Source organism: Mauremys reevesii, linkage group 14 (assembly GCF_016161935.1).
Source record: "Mauremys reevesii isolate NIE-2019 linkage group 14, ASM1616193v1, whole genome shotgun sequence".
Lineage (NCBI taxonomy): Eukaryota > Metazoa > Chordata > Testudines > Geoemydidae > Mauremys > Mauremys reevesii.
In genome coordinates, this window is record NC_052636.1 from 37,849,248 (window position 1) to 37,865,635 (window position 16,388).

A 16,388-nucleotide genomic window follows, 5' to 3' on the forward strand; every position below is an offset into this window, starting at 1 on the left:
CATGGGACCGGCGGACCTCCCGCAGGCAAGCCACCGAAGGCAGCCTGACTGCCGCCCTCACAGGGACCTCCAGGGTGGCCCCCGCGGCTTGCCATCCCGGGCATGTGCTTGGATAGGGACTCACATGCCTCTCCTTTTCCACCAGGGTTTGAGGATTGCAGCTTGTCCTCCACTGTGTTCACTGGACTAACGTCCAGTTCCTGTGCGTTGCTTTCTTTCCAGGGGCTGTGAGCAGTGTGTGTGTGTGTGTGTGAGAGAGGTGGGAATTTTGGTGATACTTGTATGATGCCAATACGCACCTCAGTTTCCCTCTGTGGTTGGTATTGCTGTGATTAGAACGAGCAGGAGACATGAGGTGTTTTGTCATGTAGCTGTCATGGAGTGATATGAATGGGTCATTAAGGACAGGCTGGGACCAACCTACATCAATGGAATACCCGACAGAAACAAGGGAATGATTGTCACCTGTCCATGGGAGGATCTCCGCTTGGCTGAGTGAAGCATACTTGGACTCGTTATGTTTTTGGGAACAGGAAGAACTGGGCTCGCAGACGCAGGGAGCTCTACCAGAGCGAAGACAAATGGACAGGTGCAGTTAAAGGAAACCAAAGTGTTTTCTATAGCAGCCTGGCTCAAGGGCATTCGACAGTATGGACTATATTGTCTTCTTCGCTTCCCTGTGCTAATCTAAGGACTTTCCAGTGCTGTGTTTCGGTTCACTAATGAACCCTGCTATGTTTTAACAGTCTGCCCAGTGCCACAGCAAAAACTTGCTCTGTGCATTGACTGAGGAACAGTCTCTGAACAGGAGTGTCGTTCAGCTGGACCTGCTGGCAGAGCTCACAGGTTGAAGTAGGAGTGTTGAAGCCAGAGGACTATTTAAAAGCCCAGGCATTGCACAGATCCCATGGATCCATGACAGTGCCAGTGTGCCTAATGGGGAAAGGATATAAAATAAGACAAGGAACTAAATGCATATTTTGCATGGTCCCCTCATCAGTGCTCATGGTAATCCCTGATCATTTCCAACGTGTATTAAAACCTTCCTTAAAAGCTCACCTCTTAGTTATCAAGTCATGTCAGTTATGTTAGAGGCCTCCTGCTTCCCTGGTTCTTGTCACGCAGACAGCAAGCAGCAAAAGACCAGAAGTCCGAAGCGCAGACAATGCCATGTTTATTGGGGTTAGTTTCTAAGCAAGCATATTCCAAAGCCCTTCACACCAGTCGGGCTTATCTCTATACTCCCATAGAGTCTGTTCCCCAGTGTTTCCTTCCCAGCTCTGATGCGGCAGAGCCTTGCCTGTGTTCCTGTTCCATGTTCCCCCGTTAACAAACATGATTCCAATTTCCCTTCCCCCTCCTGTTTATATAGTAATATTCTCAGCTATATGTTAACCAATCATTGTACTGAAATTTAATGAACCAATCCTAACAGATTGTAATATAATTCTCTAACCAATTACATCCCACTACCCTAATTAACTTACACCTAGCAAAATTAATTATACAGCAGAGAGAAACACTTAGAGAACCAGACAGATTAACAATGGAAAATTGTGGGACATAAAGAAAAAGCAATACAGAAAAGAGTTTCACAACCGCAACTATTGAGAAGTGATTTCTTGCCGGACAGAATGCTGTCAAACTAAGTTTTCTTTAACCATCTTAAGATCTGTTTCTTTATCTGGTGGTGATGAGCACTATCAGGACAGGATCGACTTCCTAACAGCCCAATAGCACCTTATTTCAGTGTGACTGGTTTGGGATGTGAGGATGTGACCCTTTGCTTCCCAGCTTATGGCTGCCCCTACTGCTTAGCCAAAGGCCTTAGCCTAAGAACAAGGCCTCAGACTATCCTAGTGAGAAGGCCCATTCACAGGCGGACTGTGATTTTGATTCTTTGTTTTATACCCCCGTAACTAGCTAAGTGATAAAAATACACCTAAGTTCTTAAAGTCTAGGCTTTACAGACAGGCCTGAATATCTCTATTCTAACCCATTCTGTGTCTGTCTTGTGTATTTAGATTGTAAATTCTTCAGGGCATGGGCCATCTACTGTTCTGTGTTTGTACTTTGCCTAGCACAATGGGGACTCACTGTTAGTTCGTTCTTAGGCACTAAGGTAATGAATATGATTAACAACTCTCCTGCCACTTTGAGCCAAGGAAGCTGGCCTTGGGATGTTACTGCTTAAAAATGAGCCGGGGGTAAAACCATGGAATATTCTTTGTGACAAGTATCCCACAAATTCCACTGACTTCCCTTATTTTCTTTGCCTGCAGTAGGGCTTCCAGATTCCAAACCTGATGTGATCTCCCGGCTGGAACGAGAGGAAGAGCCGTGGGTCCCAGATCTCCAGGGTGCTGAGAAAGAAGTGCTCCTGAGAGCTGCCTGCACAGGTAGGGAATTGGGATTCCCTCAAACTGTCTGTGATTTCAGGAAACATTTGGGATTCCCTACAAAGACCCTATGAGCCCTCCAAGTTCAGGATTGTTCCCTGCAGATGTGACTCATGGCTTCCCACCTATGCTCTGACAAGTGGCAGCAGGTCCCTGCCCAATGTAGCTTTCACCTGAGTGTTCTGGTGAAAATCAGCACCTGATAGGTTTGATCTCTCCCACACACATTTTGGTTTGTTCATCCCTTTTTCCATTCCTCTCTCTGAGATTTCCTTTCTCTCCGGTGCAGGTAGTAACCTATGTCTGCATTGGCTCAGTCTCCCATCAGGTGATGGGATGGTGCGTGAGAGTGAGGAGCAGAAACCCCAGCAGGAAGATGCTGAGCAAGTAGAACCACATGGAACGCTGTCAGGAAGATCCAAAGGGAACGTTTCCGGGAGTTGTGCACTCCCAGAAAAAGAAACAGCCTGTGAGACTCAGCAGAGGTCAGAAGAAAACTTAAGTAGCCTCTCAGACCTTATTCCACACGAGAGAATCAACTTGGAACAGACATGCTACACATGCCATGAGTGTGGGAAAAGCTTCAATGGGAGCTCAGACCTTGTCACTCATCAGAGAATGCACAGAGGAGAGAGACCCTACATGTGCTCCGAGTGCGGGAAAAGCTTCCGTCAGAGCTCTACCCTTATCACACACTGGAGAACCCACACTGGAGAGAAACCCTACATGTGCTCTGAGTGCGGGAAATGTTTCAATCAAAGCTCTGCCCTTATCACACATCGGAGAATCCACACAGGTGAGAAACCTTATGGATGTTCTGAGTGTGGGAAACACTTCCTTGATAGTTCAACCCTCATCTCACATCAGCGAATTCACACAGGAGAGAGACCCTACACGTGCTCTGAGTGCGGGAAAAGCTTTAGTCGGCGCTCACACCTTATCACACATCTTAGAATCCACACAGGAGAGATGCCCTACACGTGCTCTGAGTGCGGGAAATGCTTCACTGATAGTTCAGCCCTCATATCACATCAGAGAATCCACACAGGGGAAATGCCCTATACATGCTCCGAGTGCGGGAAACGCTTCAATTGGAGCTCACACCTTATCACACACAGGAGAATCCACACAGGTGAGAAACCTTTTGGATGCTCTGAGTGTGGAAAAAGCTTCAGTCAGCACTCCCACCTTCTCACACATTGTAGAATCCACACAGGAGAGAAACCCTACACGTGCTCTGAGTGCGGGAAAAGCTTCAGTTGGAGCTCACACCTTATCAGGCATCAGAAAATCCACGTAAGAGAGAAATGTAATAAATGCCTTGACTAGGGCTGAGCAAAGATATATATTTTTTTAATCACATTTGCTAATTCCCCCATAGTGATGTTTGCATCATCTTCACCGTAGTAGCTCAGCTCTCCCAGATGAGTTGCCTGCTTCTGCCTTTTCCAACTCACCCTTCTTTGGGGTCAGTCCTGTGATCTTTTCTGTTGAGCCGTAGGAGTGTATGTCATAGAACCATAGAATATCAGGGTTGGAAGGGACCTCAGTCCATTCCCCTGCTGAAAGCAGGACCAACCCCAACTAAATCAACCCAGCCAGGGCTTTGTCAAGCCAGGCCTTAAAAATCTCTCAGGATGGAGATTCCACCACCTCCCTAGGTAACCCATTCCAGTGCTTCACCACCACCTTAGCAAAATTAGTTTCCTAATATCCAACCTAGATGGCTCCCACTGCAACTTGAGACCATTGCTCCTTGTTCTGTCATCTGCTACCACTGAAAACAGCCAAGCTCCATCAGCTCCAGGTGGGAGAGAGGTTTGATTCCCAACAAGCTACACTGAGGCAAAAACTACCTGTGCCTGACATCCATTAGGGCTGTACATGGTGTTGGCTGCTCAAGTTAGTGATCTTGGTGTAAAAAGACAATTATAGTTGTAGAGCAGATGCAGTCCAGGTGCAGTGGCTGCCATTAGGTTTCCCCTTGTCCTGACCTAAACTGCATCACTTTTCCTAGTCTAAACAAACCCTGAGCATCACGGTTATACTGTTCCCCCTTTTCACAGCAATTGTTAGTCATCGAGTTCCCCCTTTGGGAACAAATTGTTTCATTTCCCTGTTGCTCTGATGTTGGTTCAGGTTGTGCTGGGGAGCAGATATTTTTACTACCATTTTCCTCACTTAAACTATATTGAACTATAACAAAGAGCAGGAACAGGGCAGGGATAGGGGAAAATGTCATTTCACCCTCTGTAACAATAGGAGATAAGGGAATCCCTCTGACTTACCCTATTCCCAATCACCATCCCAATCCCCCTGTTGTGCAGTTGGTTAGGTCAATCTTTTTTCTAAAGGGCTGGGAAGATGATACCCTAGTAAATGACTTGGAACTAAGCAAAATACCCATGCATTGGGCTCCCAAAGCCGTTGTGGCCCAGGCCCTATCGCTCCTGAAGATATCTCCTTCCTAATCAGGTGCATGTTGCCTATTTGGGAAATGCAATCCCTTTCTAGGTAGAGATGGGGAAAAATGGAGGTGACATTTCTGTTCAGCTCACCGCTGGGAGATGCTGCAAATGTGTAGAAATTGAAACCCATGTTGAATGTGATAGAGCTGCAGAAAGATACCTATTTTTAATAGAGACCTGACATTTGGTATCTTACAGGGATTCTAAGCCGCACCTGAATTTAGTTCCTAATTTAAATCTGTGCCACCAGATTAAAGAAATAAAAGGGCACAGTAGGGGGAGTTGTACCTCACTGTCGCTACTGATCTGTTGTGTGGTTGGTGAAGAATTCTACGCCAGAGAAGTGTAAAATTACTCCAAGTAAGGTCAGAGATTTGACAAGAACTCAGGTAGAAATTGCAGGTAGTGGTGATTGATTTTCACCCCAGATGTGGAAGCTATGGTGTTTTAGAATCCTGCTCCTAGTTAAGTGGCATTGATCACTATCCTAAAGGACGCCATGATTAAACTGGGCTCAACTGTCTTTTACCATCTGACTCCAAAGTTAGATGAAGCACAGAGAGAAACAGCTGATTCCTTCAGAGCCATTCCATGCCTGTGGGTCCCAATCTGGCTGCCTTGTTGGACAAGGAGCACTTCCTTGCTGGCCAAACAATGGTAGCCAATGAGGGAATGTATCAGATGCGAAGTTCAGACTGCAGGATACTTGAATGCTGAGTCCAGAGTCTGTGGTTTGGTCTCTTAGGGCAGGTCTATGCTACCCACCGGATCAGCGGGTAGCGATCGATCTATTGGGGTGTTGATTTATCGCATCTAGTCTAGACATGATAAATCAATCCCTGAGCGCTCTCCCGTCGACTCTGGTACTCCAGCACCGCGAGAGGCGCAAGCGGAGTAGACGGGAGCAGCAGCAGTCGACTCAGCGCTGTGAAGATGCCGAGGTAAGTCGACCTACATACGTCGACTTCAGCTCTGCTATTCCCATAGCTGAAGTTGTGTATCTTAGATCAATCCCCCCTCCTAGTGTAGACCTGTCGTTAGTTTTTCTCTTGAGTCTAATGCATTTGTATCACCTCTCTGCCTCCTGCTTCTTTGAAAAATTAGAAAGTGTGAAAATAGAGCACAGGTGGTTCTAATTCCTCAGCATCTTCCTGCTGGGGTTTCCCCTCCTCATTCTCACTCATGGTCCCATCACCCAATGGGAGACAGAGAGAATGAGACATAGGTCACACCCTGCACTTGAGAGAGAGGAAATCTGTGCCAGTACCTGGTTCCTAAACTGCAGCTACAGTTCCTACTCCGGGCGAATCCAAAGCCCGAGAGGTGCAGAGATCCAACCCCTTATTATCTTAGAAACGTTTTGTTCCCTTTTCTATTTTTTGTCTGTTTCTTTTTATGAAGTTGGAGACCTCCCAGTCTTTCTATTTGATAGCCTTAAAACCCTGCCCTATGGAATGACAGAACGCATGCTCCTCACCTGTGCAAGCATTGCAAGGAATTGAGTGGTCAGATACATATTGTTCAGCGAGAGCTATTTGAATTCTTTTACTAATGTGTCTCTTAAGGTCTGTATGTATTTTGGGGCGAGAGGGCGAGGAGAAGTATTACAGAATAGTTTTCTCCTTAGTTTTCACTAATTAGCTTTGAGGTTGTGGGCTAAATGTCAGCAATGATTTGGTTTCAGTATTGAAATATTCAGCTGGGTAAATCTGGGTTGCACTGCCTGGGTCAGAATCTCTGATTGGGGTTTCGGCATCACTAAATGTGCACCTGCCTTCTTGGGTTGCTCTTTTAGGATTTATAGGGGTTGGTTTTTCTGCTGTATTAATCTGATGGTTGGACTAAATTGACGACTTGATTCCAGCGCAATATCCTTGTTAACTCATTGATTTCCTGATTTGACCTGAACTTTATCACTGTGTTGCTTAACCCTTAGCTGAGTGGTGTCTATAGTCATTTAGCCTTAGTGACGTGCACTCTTGGCTTTATTTGTTCATGTTAATAAAATAAGTAACTGGGAAATTGAGTCATTTCTTTCAATAAGCAACCGGGGCTGGAACTTTTCTTTGTATATTTCCCTTTAATTCAATCTCCATTTTCTTCATTTCACACTGTTCTAAGTTAAGGAACGTGGAGCAACAAAAACTGACACAAACCTGTTGCTGCCCCATTCTGTGCCCATCCAGCAGGAGCAGAGAACAAACCCTCCTGGAGCCGGGATTGTCACATTGGACTGGAAATGCAGACGCGTGTTCCCAAGCTTTGCTGTCTTTCTCCAATCATGGCATAAGGGTGACACCCATACCTGCTTGTAATCACGCCTGGCAGGAAGGAGATCCCTATGTGCATTGCCTTGGGAGCAGGGGGATCTGGGAGACACTGGGGGCTATTTACCCAGAGCTCAGGAGCAATCTGCTCTGGGGTGATGCAGCAGAAAAGAGCTGGGTGCTGCTTTCCTCACTTATTTCTCCTTATCCCCGTTCAGTCTCTCCTCTTTCCCTTTCTTCCTCCTCCCGCACCCTCTGGCAGGGAGACTTGGTCACTTCCCTGCTCCCAGGGGTGCTCACTCTCCCGTAGCTGGATTGGCCCCTGCGAGTGCTAATAGGAGCGAGAGCCTGGGTGCGGGTCAGTCCCTGCAGCGGCTCTGGGACACAAAGGGGCAGGAGGAGGAGCAGAGATGGGGCTAGTTCCCACCTCAGACAGTCCCTGGCCCGGTGAGTGTGGCAGCTGCAGCCTGGGTTGGGCTTGAAGGAGCCAGGAAGGGGCTGGAGCGGTCGGGGGCTGGTAGGAAGGAAGCAGGAAAAACAAGGAAAAGAGCCGTGGGGCAGCTCCTGGTGGCCGGGCTTTGGAAGGTACCAGACACTGCTGGTGCTGCTGCCTCCAGTGTGCGCTGGGAGCCGGGCTGAGCTCTGGGCTGCTGCTGTGGCGCTAGAGGGGCTGGTCCAGGGACAGACTTTCACTGAAGCACTTTCTGTGCCCATCCGAGGTGGGGACTTTCTCCAGCTGGACCCAGTCCCAGGCTCTGCTTCCCCTGGCCAGGGGCTGCAGGGGCCAGAGGGACCCCAGGGGCAGCCCTGGGTGGGCAGAAGAGAGACTCCACACACAGGTCCCACAAGCTGAGGGTCTCGCAGCCCCTGGGCATCTGCCCTTGGGTGGGGTCTGGACAGTGATGGAGCCCCTGCCTCATGCTGCGTCAGGTGTACTGTGAGAAACTGCTGTGTGGAGGAATTTGCTACTTATGGTGAACTGAGCAGGCTCACATGAACTGAGCATGCTCAGTAAATCTGCTGAAGCCACTTCCCTTCACCCTGCCCTTTCTCAGAATCAGATTCTGCAGATTGCTATTTACAGGGTGTCATAAACGTATAGCTACAGGTAGCATAAAATACCCTGTAAAGGGTTAAAAAGCTCAGATAACCTGGTTGGCACATAACTAAAAGGACCAATTAGGGAAGAAAATACTTTCAAATCGGTGGGGGAAGGTTTTTGTTTTCGTGTTCCTTTGTTCTCTCAGGGTCAGCGAGGAACCAGGGCATGGAAAATACATCTCCCTAAGCACATGGCATAGAAAAACCTTAGAGTTCTGTCCATAGGCAGGTCCTTGCATAGCTTGCTGAGTCACAAGGTGTATCTGCCTTTTCTCAGTGGGTCGATTGTAGAGCTGATGGTCCGTAATGGGCCACCAAGCAGGCTAGGCAGAACTGACACCAACTTGTCTGGCTGGGGTGTTCCCTGGAAGCAGAGCACAAGTTTGAAATACAGGCAGCATAGAGCCAATATTCATAACAACAACTAAAAAAATGATACACAGTGAGAGAGAGCATAACTATAATCAGCCAATCAGAACCTCTCCATAGACCCCTTACACAACAGCCTTTCTACAGTATTGGCTGCGAATATACAACAGTGGTCGCAACGGTGATCTATACAGTTACAGATTATGTCAATAATGTCACAGGAGGTGACACGGCATCAATGAAATTGGAGCTGGGGCAGCAAAGAGCCACCAGATGTTCTGAGGGCTGGAGAAAAATGCCTTCTACTGAGCTATTGAAAGAGCTCAACCTGTTTAGCTTATCAAAAGAAGATTGAAAGGTGACTTCATTGAAATGCTGAAGTGCCTTAATGGAGAGAAAGGATTGGGTATTAAAGGGCTTTTGAATCGAGCAGAGAAAGGCCTAACAAGACCCAATGGCTGGAAGGTGAAAAGAGACAAATTCATATTACAACTAAGGCACAAATATTCAACAGCGAGGATGATTCACCACAGGAACAAATTACCAACGAAAGTGATGGATTTTCCATCTCCTGATGTCATTTCATGAAGACTAGATGCCTTTCTGGAATGTAAAAGCAGCAAAGAATCCTGTGGCACCTTATAGACTAACAGACGTTTTGCAGCATGAGCTTTCGTGGGTGAATACCACAGGATTCTTTGCTGCTTTTACAGATCCAGACTAACACGGCTACCCCTCTGATACTTTCTGGAATATGTTTGCCCCAAAAGTAGCTATGGTGTCCTACAGGAGGCCTGTGATATGCAGGGGATCAGATTAGATGCTGTAATGGTCTCTTCTGGCCATAAAGTCGACTCATTTCTGAAAAACTGAGTGTAGCATTGGGAGCAGCGTCTGATGTTTCCCTGTCTAGCCGGCTTGATTCCTAGAACGAACGCTCCTGGAGTGGGGTGATCCACAGGGAGTAGCTCAAACCTGCAAAGTGCCTGGCCAGGGGCAGGACATTGGCCCAGCAAGGGAGGGGTGTGGCAGTGACATCACAAAGGCCTTTGGCAGGACCTCAGCCTATTGGTCCAAGGTGGTGGGGAGGTGGTGACCTCACAGAGAGATGCTGACATCAGCCAGGCAGGATAGTGGCGAGGGGCTAGGGAAACCTCAGAGACCCCTGTGGCTTTGCTCCAGCAAGTCTTCTTCTCCAGGTCTCTCTTTGAGGACTGAGAGAGTATTCGGGTTCACAGACGTGAGCGCCAGGAGGAACCTCTTTCGAGTTTTCTCCTTCCCTTTCAGTGATTTTACTAGAAAACAGCCGTCCCTGTTTAGAAGGTAAGAGCCTCCTGGAGGTTTGAAACCTGTTCACTCTGATCCATCTGGTGACAGTTGAATTCTAGGCATGGAAAACACGAGCTTAAGGAGGCAGAATTTTATTGCGCACCTGGGATTTTGTCCCTTAGAATCACTGGGGACATTGGGGTTTGTCCTTTTTGTTTCACCTTTTCCTCCATCCATCCCTCCCTCCTTTCTCTTTTTCTCTTGCTTATTTTGTTCTTTCTCCTGTTCCCCTCCCAACACTAGGAGGGAGGTATGGGTGTGTGTGTTGCGGGGGAGGGCTCTGCAGCTCCCACTGTGGGAGGTCCACCCAAAAATATGGGGCTGAAATAGTGCTCAGGCAGTCAGGGCCGGATTAACCTTCTGTGGGTCCTGGCACCAAACATATTTGTAGGCCCCTATGTAGTCACTGTGGACTCCGAGTGTGGGCCTGGTGGGGCAGTGCCATTGGTGCCATAGCATACTCAGTACTGAACCTCAGAGACATTTTTCATTTTGATCACACACCTCTCCATGACTGTACGCATTGCCATACACAGCTCCCTCAGCCCCCGGGTTTTCTTATTGAGCTGTACACCCACGTGGGTTTACCAGTGTCCACAGTGAGCAGAACTTTCATAGTGATCAAGGAAACTCCCCACAGATTTATCTCCTTCCTCATTCAGACCTTCTCTAGCCATGTCTCCAGTACCCACCCCCCCATGTCACCAGTCACGGCATGTGGTCCTAGTCTCAGCTCAGAGTTCTAAAGCCAGCAGATACCTGTTCAGTTCTGACAGATCCCTCCCTCAGCCCCCATCCTGCCATGTGAGCCAGCCACCTGCAAACACCATCTCCCCAAAGTCAGGACTTAGCCCTTGGGAATCTGAAGCCATCAGCCTCTCTCCCTCGGCTCCCATCTACATGCTAGTCTGCTACGTGGTCCCAACCACCTCTCCCCAGACTTGTTTCCTTTCCATTTTGGACATGCTCCCACCCAGCTGGAAGCTTCCTCTGCCAGCCTGACCTGCTCCCTCCTTCCCTGCTCCCCCTGACATTCCTGTCCTACTGGTGACCTCTGTTCCTTGAGGTGAACTCCAGTGTCTTTAGCTGCTCTAGCTTAATGGCCCCAGTAGTCACAGAGCCACCTGCAGCTTCTCTGGCTACAGCCCTGGGGCCAGTTCCCAGAGGCCAGCCTTAGCCAGCTGCAGCTACTAGCCGCAGGAGGGGTGGCAATGCCAGGGCTGAGCCTGCTTGAACCTTGCAACGGCTGCACTAGGGACTCTAAATCCTCAGCCCTGGCCCTAGGCAGCTGCAGACTCTGGAGTTAGGCACTTCCCTCCTCTAGGCCATGGCTTTAAATATCTGCGATTCCCATCACCTGCAGCAGAGGCCACCAATTCCCACGCCCCCCTCAGCCAGCATGTAGTCGTGCAGAAAGTGCAGCCTGAGTGATTTTGGAGGCTGGGGTGTCAGGAGGTTCCCGTCCCTCTGCAACAAGCTCACGTGCTTCCCAGTTAGGACATTAGCCGTTACTGATAAGGCTTGTCTGTGATCTTTTTTTTATCGCTTTGTTAGGTGTGAGAAGTATAAACTGTTCAATAGGTTCCATTAGTTGGTTAATAAGATGTTGCTGAAGTAAATCACTGGCTTTAAAATAAGATCCAATCTGGAGCATATGAACTATTGACCCCTGGACTCCAGCTCTGAGAGGGGACTTGTTTACCATCAGGACACAGGCTCAGACCAGTCCAAACCGGTTTTTCCCGCCAAAACCAGCCCTCAGCGTTCCATCTCCTCAGCACTTTTCCCGCCACAGAAGTGATATAAGGACGTGCTCAGCGCCTGCGCGGGGCCGCCCCCCCGCAGCGACGGCCCCTCCACGGTCGGGTCTTCCCAGCGCTCCCGAGCCGGAGAGTGACAAGCCCCCTGGGTCCCGCCGTGAGGCTGAGGAACAGGAGGCCTGTCACCCCCATTCCTGTCGTCCTGCATCCCTGGTGTCCAGCCTCCCACGGAGCCCCCGGGGAGTGAGAGACCCCGGGGGCGGCACTGGGGATGGGCAGGAAAGTGACTCTGCCCCGGGGAACCTGGGAGAAGCCTCAGAGCTGCCTCAGCCCCAGTGGGATTTGGGGGGCAGAGACTGGGGCCTGGCAGGGGGGATTCCCTGTGGTGTGGGGAGATGGGGGTGTCAGGCAGGGAGGGGAGAAGCTGGAGTTGTAGGGTGGGGAAGGTCAGTGGGACGCGGGGTTGAACTGTCTCTGGGCAGCCAGGAAATTCCCGGGAGTGGCGGGCGGGGGAAGGGGGAGGTGAGTTAATTGGATCCTGTCCCTGTTTGTGCCACTTGCCTCTCGCCCCTGATACAAATTCTCTCTAGTTCTGCCCCTTTTCTCGCTCAGTATCTCACACGGGGCTATAAAATCTGGGGCGATTTCCCCCCTTTCCCCTCCAATGATCAGCTCTCCCGTCTCCCCCGATTTTCCCCGTTCTCCCCATGAGTCTCAAGCATCAGTTTAAAATCTTCTCTAGTGAGGGGCATTTTCCCACCCATTTTATCTGCAGCGATTTGTCCTTGTTTAGGTGGGAAATTGTTGCCCTGAGTCATTCCCCAGCACATGGCTGCCCCTGGAGTGGGGATGGGATGGCTCAGTGGTTGGAGCACTGGCCTGCTAAACCCAGGGCTGGGAGCTGACTCCTTGCGGGGGCCATTTGGGGATTTAGTTGGGGATTGGTCCTGCTTTGAGCAGGGGGTTGGACTAGAAACCTCCTGAGGTCCCTTCCAGCCCTGATCTTCTAGGAGATGCCGGGTCTCTGCCAGGGCAGGGAAGGGAGGCGCACGTGTCCCCCATGGGGACTGCCCAGACCCCCGTTTCCCAATGCCAGTTGCTGCCCCCTAACTACCAACACAGTTGCCCCCAACCATCAGTTGCCAGTCACCTGCCCGTCCCCCACTGCTGCCCCTTTCCCTCATCCAGGGACCTTCCAGCTCCCCCTCCCCCTCCCTTTTAATCAGCTCCTCAAAGGGCTCCCTGCTGCCCATGGGAATGGTGGGGGTGGGGGGAACCATTACTTTGTGTTTATGTATTGGACAGTCGTATAAAATCCAGTCCAACAGTCCCCCTTTTCCACTAGTTCGTTAACAACAATATAAAATCCCCTCAGATCTTGATGTTTTTCTCTCATGTTATCAAATACGCAGTTTGTGACACATTTGCTTTGCAAATCTCAAAGATTCATATAAAATAACCTAAACATTTGCCCCACTGCTCTCTAGTTGTCTATTTCTAATTGAATATGCCCTGAGATTTTTCCCCTGTCTCTCTAATTATAAAATACTAAGAAAATCTCAGATTTACACCTTTTCTCAGATTCTTGAACCTGGATATAAAATGTTTGCAAATGTTGCCCATTTCCTCTTTATTCATTTATCAAATATTGATGTGAAACACTCAGATTTTGCCTCCTATCAACAACTGATATAAAATCCCTCTGATTTTCCACTTGTGTCTCTATAATTTGCAAAATGGATCCAAAATCTCTCAGATTTCCACCCTTTCTCTTTCATTTCTGAACGTTGCTCTCAAAGCTCAGGATTTCCCTCTTTCTATATCATTATCAAATGTCAGTTAAAAATCCTCTCGGGTTTGGGGCTGTTCCCCGTGTTTCTAAATCCCAGCAACTTCTTCCTTCGAGGGAACCTGTTGCCCTGAGTTCTTCTCCATCCTGGATGTTGCAGGGGGTTAAATTGCCCAGAGATCATCTTTCCTGTCTCCTTTGTGAATCATTTGGTCCCTCCTTTACCTCTGTTAAAATGTTTGCCGAAGAAAGAGACCAGCCAGATATTTAATACACATCAAAGCCAGAGGCCTCCCCCTGTTTGGGGATCAGTGGTTCCCAGCAGGTAACGGGAGAGTTGGCTGGACCCTTTTCTTTTGTTCACCTGGCACGGGATGAGGACGTCACTCTGAGTGCAGTCTGGGTCCAGAAGTATCCCAAACCCCATGGCAAATGGCCTCTGTGAGGAGTTGCTTCCCGCAGTGCTAAGATGCAGCCACCACTGGGGTGGATCCATGGTGGCCATTATTTGCTAGTGACAGGCATGGACGTTTCTTACCTATTTTGTCCCTCCAGGCCTTCCATTCTCCTGTTCAAGAGACATCCCCCAGGGCTCCCTCTGCCTGTGTGACTGGCCAGCAGGGGGCGGTGGTCACTTTCTATCCACTTCTCAGGCACTGTGAGGTAACAGTGTTGCGGGTTGGGGTGGGGCTGGGGGGGGGAGATAGCAGCTGAAGGGGGATTGTGGTGGGGGGAGGCCTCTGGGTGGCTGGGCAGGGGGTACCCTAGTGAGGTTGGTGGGTTCTGGAGATTTGGGGCTTCAGGGGGTGGGTGTGATGTGCCCAGCCCTGAGGCTGTGGGTCCTGGAGGTGGGTATCGCTGGGGGCCTGGTGGCTGCAGAACAGCGGGAGTGGGCGTCTCTTGGGGAGGTGGGACAGGGGGTTAGAGGGAGCCTGGTGCTGTGCCAGGGGCTCTGTCTGGGCTTCCCCCGCAGACTCCTGGGATCGCTGCCGTGCCCAGTGCACAGAGTGTGTGTGGGAGAATCCCCGGCGCTAGGCCAGGGGGTGCCCCTGTAAGGCATCAGGGGATCCCGCAGGGGGGCGGAGGGGGTGCCAGGCAAAGGGCAGGGCAGATCCTGCTGCTGGGGGGGGAGTCCTAGGCAGTCAGTGAGGGACTGAGTTCCCAGTGGGGGTCCCTTTTGGGGGGTCTCTGGCTGTTGGGGTCTCTTGGTGGGGGGAACCCTTTGGGATTCCCAACCTGTCAATGAAGATCTGGTGGGGGTTCTCTGGCCGGTGAGGCTCTGAGGGGTATCTGAGGTCCCTGGCCAGGGACTCTGGGGGCTGGGTCCCAGGGAATATCTGGGCGGGGGGGCTGGGGCTCTGGGGGCTGCTCCCGACCTCGCTTCTTCTCCCTGATTAGCTTATGGCAGAATCCTGGCTCCAAGCACTGCCCGACACTCCCCGGCCAGGCCCAGTCACCGTGATAACTTTCTAGCCACTTATCAGACACTGTGAGGTGAAATCACAGATTTTTGCTTTTCTCTCCTCTTGAAAACTGCAGGAACTTCCAGTTCCATTGTCCTAGATTGTCCATGAACTTCCAGTCCATTGTCCAGTCCTTGTCCTGGATCTGGGGGTGAGGGAGGTGGGAAGGGGGTCAGCACTGCCGCACAATGGTCCCTTCCACAGCGTTCTGGACTCATTCTTTCTGAACTCTGGTTTCATTGAGACCATTGTTAATCCAGAGTCACTGTATGGAAAGACAAGGAGTGACTCCGGATCGACAGTGGGGCAAATGAGATCAGCAATTCTCCCTGTGAGGAGGAGCTCTCATTAGCTGCTCTCCCCAGAGAGCTAAAGGAGGGAAGCTGCTCAAACGCTCTGTCCGTCTCTGCTCAGGAGATTGGGGTCCAGCTTCCAGGGTCAGATGCTGCAGCCTCCATTGTGATCTGGGAAATCAGGCTTAGCAGCTGCTGCTCCACCAGCGGGGTTCTGTGCTGGGAAGTGACCTGAATTAAAGCTGCTTCTCTGCCCGGCCCAGGGGATGACTTTCTCCAGCTGGTCCTAGCCCCCTAGGGCAGCCCTGGGCCCTGTTAATACTAAATTCTGAGCCAGAGTCTCCAGGTAACTGAAAGACCTCAGGGAAAGTCCTGGGGACTGGCAAGAAAGTGACTCTGCACAAACAGCCCCTCCTCATTTCTCCTCCCAGTAGCAATTGCCAGGAGAAAATCCAGCCTTGGGAGAGCAAAGCCCCCAGGAATGGACTGTCCCAGCCAGAGGGGCAGGGAGAGAGGACAGGGGAAGGAGAGACTGAAAGGGGCAGTAGTAGAAATGAGGGGGGAGAGATTTCTAGCTCTCTAGTCCACCCAGACACATGTATTGTTGCATCCCTGGGCAGAACCACTTTCCAGTGAACAAGCAAAGGATCAGAGAGAGGAAAAGCCAGTTCCTGACTCCATATTCCCCCTTCTGGGGTGTAGCTGCCGTGGGGTCAGTGTCCGAGGGAATCCCCCACCGTGACTCCTTTGGTTCTGCTCTTTTCTAGCCTTGTGTTCAGAGACTATGTTAGGGGGTGAGGAGAGGGAGAAGGGAGGTTAAAAATGTGTCTGGGCTTAGCTGGCAAGAGGGGCCAGGTCTACATTGTAATAAACAGATTGAGCATTTCCCAGCATGGCAGGATCTAGGGTGTCTGTCTGCAGGGAAAGGGCCGGGGGGAATTGTGATGTGAAGTTAACTAAAACCGGTTCTGAAATGCCCACAACTGCCCTTCTCCCCCAGACAGGCTGCAGAATGGCGTCCATGTTTTGCTCCAGGTCATCCCAGCCTGACGTGGGACAGGGAAGAGAAATGGCTGCAGTGCTAGTTCAGGTAGAGATTATTGGGGGGTTGCTGGTGGGTTCCTGCTGGAGGAGAGGGAGAGCAAATACA

At 50.3% G+C, this 16,388-nt stretch overlaps 1 protein-coding gene across 1 annotated transcript in view; it reads left to right on the plus strand.

Moving 5' to 3' along the window:
- LOC120381700 (zinc finger protein 850-like) overlaps positions 1-3,701 on the plus strand; it is a gene marked incomplete at both ends in the record, with an annotated part of 483,140 nt that extends 479,439 nt beyond the window's left edge. Inside the window, one exon of the mRNA XM_039499823.1 lies at positions 2,960-3,701. Within this exon, the coding sequence (XP_039355757.1) occupies positions 2,960-3,701 (742 nt within the window). The remainder of the gene's footprint in view (positions 1-2,959) is intronic.
- Between the last annotated feature and the right edge of the window lie 12,687 nt (positions 3,702-16,388).